An 8,063-nucleotide genomic window follows, 5' to 3' on the forward strand; every position below is an offset into this window, starting at 1 on the left:
GTAGACCAGGCTGGTCTCGAACTCACAGAGATCCGCCTGCCTCTGCCTCCCGAGTGCTGGGATTAAAGGCGTGCGCCACCATCGCCCAGCTCTTCCCAGGATTTGACACTTAACTTCTAACACTTACTTTCCAAATCACAGATGGACTGCCTAAGATCTTCCATTTTGCTCCAGGATTTTTCCCCTGGGCGCTAAAGATTTCAACAAATGCACCTCCCTAGAAAACAAAAAGGAAAGAAATTCAGAGTGAAATACAACACTATGGGAGAAATCGTATCTACCACAGAATCTAAAACCAGTATTCCAGCCATCTGTCAGTTAAACGAATCTGGGAAAACATTACCCCTCTTATTGTGCCTATTGTATACCCTGGCTGCCTATAAGCCACAACCATTGTGATTTGGGTCACCCTGTTACTAAGGAACTCACTTTTAAAAAGATGGTAAATATGATTGTGCCAGAAAAATATCAGAGATATTTCTCACTGACTTGACAGGGATAGGTCAGTTCTGCAAGCATTCTGAAAAGACCAGGCTAAAGGGCTTAAATTTGATCTGTAAACTAAGCCGAAATCTCACCATCATGTGTAATTACAAACTTAGCAGTCATACTGATTGGGGCTCCAATACCTTTTTTTTTTAATTTTTCAGAATTTGGGGAGTTAGTTAATGTCTTGATTTATCCATCTGTCAAATGAGTTGTTGGATCATACAGGCTTAGCATGCAGCAAGGGCTTAATAGTGCCACTGAAGATTATTCAATAAAGGGGAAAAGCAGCTTAGACTCGTTCAGAAAAAACCCAAGAAGGACTGGGGTATATGTGGGAAGGGTTTCTTTATGAACATCTCTACGATAAATTTGGAGACACATAAGAAGAATAAAAAGAATATTTTTCTATAGAAATACTGTTACCTGTAAACCACCTCGGCGGGTCACTCAGTCTAGGGGGGTAACCCGCCTGGCTGATCAGTTATTCCAGGGTCCCGGAGAGGTACTATCTGTAAGATATGGGCTGAGAGAGAGGAAGGAGGCCATGCTAGGTTTGTCAGAGCCTCCGTTTATTAGAGACAGGGTTACAGCTTATATAGGATAAGGAATTTGGGGGGGGGGCACAGGGGCCTGGACTTTTGCAGCGTAATTCACGTTGGTCACGTAAGCCAGGAAGTCACGAGTTGACACACCTAGTTCTCTAGATAGTTCGGAATGTGGGGTGGGTTCAGCTAACAGATAGCTCTCTATTAACAGCTAATTGGGTGTGGGGTAGGCTCTGTCAATAGAACTATTCCTAACACAATTATGGGTGTGGGGTTCTCTGCAGACTCCCCAGGGCGATGGTTCCTGTAATAATTTTGGGGGGAAAACGGCTCCTGACATATCCCCCTTCCTTTTATAAAGGCAGCTATTAAGTGGAGGGCACCAGGTCAGAGTCCAACCATGGTGTCAGATCTAAAGGAGAAGGGACTGGGACAAGGAGAGACCCTCCTCTTGAATGGTGAAGCAATTTACCTCTTCTGGGAACAGAGGGGTGTCTTATTAGTTTTAGGTCAAGTGGGGACCAGGTTTTTTTTCCCCTTACCCATCCTCGGGTTTTCAGGACGCTGTTTTAGGTTGGGGGATATCCTGCCACAAGTTGCCCATCCTTGGAGCTCCTCAAATAAAAGGTGTCTAGCAAGATCTAAAGTAGCAGGTCTTTGACCACAGGGTACCCTGTCTTAGGCCATGTGGAGGGCACTCCTTGTGCCTGGCACCATGCCATGTTGAGCCGGTTTTATGGGCCTCTGCATCTATCATTAATGAAAAGACTGTGAGAAGCTCCTCAAATAAAAGATATTACGTATAGGTTGAGTAAAGATATAATTTTGGGTACCAATAACTCCATCTCCAGACAAGAAGAAAGGGCATTTTTTAAACCCAGTATTTATCTTTTAGTCTGGCCTTTGGTATATCTTCTTCCTAAATGCCTACTCCAACATGAAATTATGTATGTTGTCTGCCAAAAATTAGGGCAGTGTAAAAGGGGTTTAAATCTAAAATTTTTAACATATGTATTAAACCCAAACATTTTACAGCATGTGTCAAACTTTTCCCAACATCTATAAGCAATTACAAATATCATTAGATCAATTTCATTAAGAGTACAATGACATACATTGTTGTTATTAAATACCATCAGTTTTAGTCTCTGAGCAACAGTGACAGGAACCCCAATCTTCCCCCTTTTTAAGTGAAGAGGGGTTAATATTTTAATTAAAATGAGTTTTGTGTCCCAAAGATTAAAATAGTTGTTTAGTCTGCACCTTAGCTCCAAAGCAAACCAGAATTTAAACTGCAGAGGCAGTTTAGCATTTGTGCTCCAGGGCAGGTGGGATTTCTGGGTGAGGTGAGCTGGATACAGCTACCTGAAGCATATCTTAGCAATTATCTCAGGCGGGTCTCCCTGGACTCTGGAGGCAGAGCAGCAAGTTTTGTTATCAGGCACTCCTCTCCTTGGGGGCAGGAAAGGCAGGACCAAGGACCTCTACCCAGTTGCTTCTGGAACTCCTTTGTGGTACATCTGCAGCCTCAACTCAGGTTTAGATTTTATTTATTTATTTTTTTGTGAAAAAAGCATAAACATATCCTCGACCCCAAATATATATAGGTCGGGGTTTTTTTTATAATGCATTGCAAGGGCTTTTTTACCTTGCCCTAGCAAAGATCAGCTTGGTGTTATCATGTCAGATCCCTTTGTATTAGGATCTGTTTGCAACTTTTATGAGTTGTTTTTAAGGAGCCTTGTTATGTTCCACAATATTTTTTATTAGCCATACATGCAGTTCTTCCATTGGAAAAGCCATTTGTAAAACTTAGCATAAAATCCTTTAAGGGATTCTTTTGCTATAACATTAGCAAAATATAGTTTGTGAATTGTAGCAATGATCATCTGGGAAAAGATTATTGTTTTTGTCTTTGAATTGAGCAAAGGCAATTGTCCAGGAATCAATCTTAAAATTATCAATGAATCTATTGTTTAGTATAAGAAACATTGATCATAGTCAATATTCTGTAGAACCATATTTTAGATTTTATCCTGTCCTTTTGTACCAGACAGGCTACTGTTTTAAATTAAGAGTTTAATATCTTAACTGGCAAAACTGGGAAGGTTTAGCCATAAACAGCATTTTTAATAAAACTGTTGTAGGATAAGTTTTACATTTAATATACCCACTTGCCATAGCTGAATTATAATTGATATGCTGTATTTGTTGATTATTGTATTCTTTACCTGTTGATTTATATTTTACCTGCTTGAGTACCTGTTAGGCAGCTTTAAGCTTTCTATTGGAAACTGTTTTTTGTAAGAATTTTACCTAGCGGCTTAATATCTCCCATAAGAATATTATAACTAGGGCTTTAACCATTGGACATCCAACCAAAAGTTTGTAAGCTATCCTCCTCTTAAGTTTTAAGTCTGCCTTGCAGATAGGAAAATCGAAAAAGGAAGCATTTTAACTAATAATGTTGGCCTCATTAGACACCAACATGTAGAAGAATGAAAATAGATCTACATTCATCTCCATGTACAAAACTCAAGTTTAAATGAGCCAAAGGCCTCAGCATATAAAAATTATGTTGAACCTCAAAGAGAAAAAATTTTTGAAGCACACTTTGCCACATCTTAAACACAACCTCAGTGGCACAAACATTGTGAGAAACCATAAATTATATTTCCTGAATTGAGAAGCTTTTGTATAACAAGGCTATAGAGTGGGAAAAGATTTTTACTTATCATAAACCCATTTTAAAAATATATGAAGAACTCAGGAAATTAATTATTAAAAATTAATCCAATAAAAATATTTGTTATAGACCTAAACTGAAAACTCTCAGACGAACTAAAATGACTGACATTTAAAAAAAAAATGTTTAAACATAACATCCTTTAACCATCAGAGAAATGTAAATCAAAACTCTGAGATTTTATTTTATCCTTGTAAAAATGCCCAAGATTAAAAATTACTGCTAACAATTTATGCTTAAGAAAATGTGGGTCAAGAAAAAACTCCATTGCTGGAAGTGCAGACTGGTGCTGGAAGTGTAAACTGACCGTCACCTTTGGATCACACATAGCATTGAACGACCTGAACAAATCCAGACTCCTCCAGCCGGAGAACCAAAAATCTAGGACTAGCCTGTTCAGCGACCCGGCACCAGGAACTAGCTGAAGACAAAGCCAGACTGTAACCTTGAAAAACAGGTTTTCCAGCTGTGGTCGTCGGTACCATTTTAGGAACTAGTGGATTACGACCTTGGGAGTGGTCCCGAGGCAGGGAGCTGTCCTGCAACCACCACTGGATTTTTGGAGTTTATGACCTTTTTAGATTACTGGGCTGTGGCCCCTTATCCTCAAAAATTCTTTCTCCCGGTCACTCAGGGTCGAACTCCTTTAAAAAGAAATCCCTGAACCTTACTTAAACAGCAAACCTTTTCTCCCCACTTCTTCTGTGTTTTCCAAATTAACCACAGTGGGCATCTGTTATTTCATCACATTATACTTTATCTACATGCAGGGAGATTAAACTAAGTTTACTCTAACCCATAAAATGAATTTCTAAAACGGGACAAAGGAAAAGCCCACAGTGCTTTAAGAACAAGTAGTGTTTGGTCAAAAGGATAAAGGCACAAAGAGGTGGACCCTGAAGGGGGGTAGGGGGAACACTAAACACTCTAATACTCCTAGAAAGATGCTGGTGATTTCAAGATGAAGCCAGGAGAGCTGGGGCAGAAAGCCATTCAGTGAGCTGAGGAAGGGATGCCATCCATGGAGTAAGGTGTCCGAGGAACACTGAGAAACAGTGTGTTCCAAATGTAATCCTTGAATCAGACTTGGCGTGGGACTTGACTTGCTTTAAAACGGACTCGGGCTAAACCCACCTACATTTTCATATTTTCATTCCCAGGATCTAGAAGAGTCAGGAAATCTGTTTTTGTTGTTGTTGTTGTTGTTGTTAGAACTCCCCGACTGATCCTCATGTACCCCAATGCTGGAGAGTTACAGGAAAAAGAAAACAGCACACACCCCAAGTGCTTACTTTAATCCTGCTTTTAAAGGAATCCATTCATTAACTCTTCTAAAGAGCTTCTAGGATACCAGGGATCAACAGTGAAACCATCGAGTGCTTGTGAAATCTCGGGATTGCTGTGTCCAGTGCTCAGATTCCAATTCCGGATGCTTGGAGTGTGTGTGTGTGTGTGTGTGTGTGTGTGTGTGTGTGTGTGTGTGTGTGTGTGTGAAGGGGGGGAGGGGTGTCATGACCTGCTCTGTAATCAGCTCCACGGATTCTGCACTAAAAAGCTCTGCGCGGGAAGGGAGCACGAAACGCTCAAGGTCAAGACGACGAAGCCACTAATTATTTTTCAGCCGGGGAGTGGAGGCTTCACAACCCAGAAGGCGAGCCAGCTCACCCCGGGTAGGAAGCCCTTTTGGGTTACCTGGTACTCATTTTTGAACATTCCCGCAGAGGGCCCGGGGTTTGGAGGCACAGACTTGGCCGGCTGGAGCTGGGCGAGAAGGGCCGCCTCTGGGCCCCGCCGGCTCGGGCTCTCCTCGGTGCCTTGCGCCCGCCGTCAGCGGCTCCTCCGGCCGCCGACCCGCGCCATCACGGCCCCCGCTTCGGGCGCGGCGGCAGGGGAATAGAGCGGAGTGCGGCTCTGCCACGGAGCGACAGTGCGTGACCTACGTGACCGCCCACCGGCGCCGGGCACACAAACGACCGCACCCGCGGAAACCGCGCAGCCCGCTCCGGGGCTGGACAGCCGCGCCCATTGGCTCCCCGGAGGCGCCTGCGCACTGAGCCCTGCAGGGTTCTTCACCTCCCGCTAGGCTGAGGCGTTGCCCAGGCAACAGAGGAAGGCGCCACCTGTGCAGGCAGTAACCCATCAGTCAAAGAAGCAAAAGGTTACCGCAGGCTCTATCTCATGCTTTGTAAACTGCTGTTTGGTCATGTGCTCTTTGGTTCATACACTCTTATACTTGGGTTCTTTGAGAAATAACAGAATGTTAGTTTGGAAAGGGCCCTTGGAAATGATGATGTTTAAGCAAGATCACTGAGCCCTTTCAAAGGCTAAGGTTTGTTGTTAATTTTTTTGTTTTTGGGTTTTTTTTTTTTGTTTTGTTTTTTGTTTTCTCACATGTATGCTGAGCTAGGTGCTGTCCTCAGGGCTCCAGACACCATGCAGAGAGGCTGGCTATGAAAGAGGTCCCGCCTGCACCGGGGTTACATATTGGATGAGATGGGCAGTAATTAAACGAAAGAGAAAATAATCACAACTTGGGCGAATGCTGTGAACACAGGTAGGGGGACACAGGACTGGAAGAGGATTTTAGCTTGCTGTAGATATGGAGCAAGTTATCACAAAAGTGCCTTGGAAATGAGAAAAATTCGTTCTCTGGTAGTTTAGGAAGTTGTAAGTACAAATTGAAGTTGTCAACAGGGTATACTCCGGGAGAATCCGTTTGACGATTGTCATTTCTTGGCTTCAGCTCACCAATCCTGTCTCTTTAGTCACACTGTCCTTCCTTTCCTCTGTACCTCGTTTTTGTCATCACTAATGAGAAGACACGAGATGACAGGCAAAGCCTGTATTAGTTACTTATTTCACTATGGTGACAAAATGCTGGACAAAAGCAACTTAAGAAAAGTAAGTTTTCTTTTGGCTCTCAGTCTGAGAGGATACAGTCCCATGTGGCAAGAAAGGGCGGTGGCAGAAACACGAGGTGGTGGGTCACACTGCTCCCACAGTCAGAACAAAGAGATCACTTTCTCCATTTTATTTAGTCTGGGATCCCAGCCACTGCGATGGTGCCACATGTGTTCAGAATGCATCTTTTTTAATCAAACTTCTCTGGAAACACCCTCATAGACATGCCCAGAGGTCTGTCCCTCAGACAACTCTAAATCCAGATACAGAGCCCCTTTTTTATAATTCATCTTCAGTCAGCATTGGCGGCAGCCAGTCTGAATCAGAGAGCACTCCTTATCCATAGGTTTTCTATGGTGAATAGTGCAAATTGTTGATTTGGGGGGTAACTTTTATGTACTAGTATATGACAATTAAAAAAATAGTATATGACAATTACTCTCTATATCCAGCCAACATGTAGATATTTTATCTAAATATTTCTTAGTTTCTACTCTGATTGACCCATCATTTTCTTTCCCCTAAGCTATGATAGCACCCTCCTAATTAATTCTCTGTTGAGAACCCTATGTGGTGTTGTCAGAATATCTTTATAAAATGTAAACACTAGCATTGGGAAGAAGGTCCAATCAGTCAAGTATCTGCTATGCAAGCAATAAAACCGAGTTCAGCTCTCAGTGCCCATGCAAAGCCAGTGCATCGGTAGTCCCAGATCTGGACAAAGGGGGGATAAAGACAGGTTAATTTCTGAAATTCATTGGCCAGCCAGTCTGGTGGAGTTGGTGAGCTCCAGGTTTGGTGACAACACTGTCAGAACATAAAACGGAGAGTGGTGGAGAAAGATACTTGATTCAACCGTTGGCTTCCACACGCACATGCGCATGTGCACACACCATATGAACTCATACTCATATCACACATAACAAACACATAGGTGTACACAAAGTAAAGAAAAAAAACTGAATCCAACCATACACGTTTTCTGCTTCTTAGGTTTTAATGATACAAATTCCGTCCTGGCTCTCCAGGTGCAGCCCACTTGTGCACAGGCCTGCTTTCGTTTCAACCATATTGAGTATTTTGTTGTTGTTAATGTTCGTGTTTGACATGTTCCCGTTCTCTGCAAGCCTTTATGGATAAGAGTTTACTTGCTTAAGCGTAAAATAATAACCTTAATTAAAAATCAAACTCATTAACTAGTTATTTGCTTGTACGTGTTTTGTGTACATATGGACACATGTACTTGCATGGAGGTCATAGGACGACCTGCATGAGTCATTTCTCTCCTTCAACCACATGGATCTCAGGGACTGACCATAGGTGACAAGCACATATACCCAGTGAGCTACTTTGTGGAATAATAGCTTCAATTTTTGTGAAAA

The 8,063-nt window shown here is 42.5% G+C and overlaps 1 protein-coding gene across 1 annotated transcript in view; it reads right to left on the reverse strand.

Annotated features, from left to right (window-relative positions):
- The window catches only part of C6H3orf67 (chromosome 6 C3orf67 homolog), a 229,254-nt gene extending 223,519 nt beyond the window's left edge, over positions 1 to 5,735 (reverse strand). The window contains exons 1-2 of the mRNA XM_013346793.2: positions 5,473 to 5,735; positions 128 to 217 (exon numbers count right to left, since the gene is read on the reverse strand). Of these exons, the coding sequence (XP_013202247.1) occupies positions 128 to 217; positions 5,473 to 5,493 (111 nt within the window). The 5' untranslated portion in view covers positions 5,494 to 5,735. The remainder of the gene's footprint in view (positions 1 to 127; positions 218 to 5,472) is intronic.
- Positions 5,736 to 8,063: the final 2,328 nt, after the last annotated feature.

The sequence above is a fragment of the Microtus ochrogaster genome, chromosome 6 (genome assembly GCF_000317375.1).
Source record: "Microtus ochrogaster isolate Prairie Vole_2 chromosome 6, MicOch1.0, whole genome shotgun sequence".
Lineage (NCBI taxonomy): Eukaryota > Metazoa > Chordata > Mammalia > Rodentia > Cricetidae > Microtus > Microtus ochrogaster.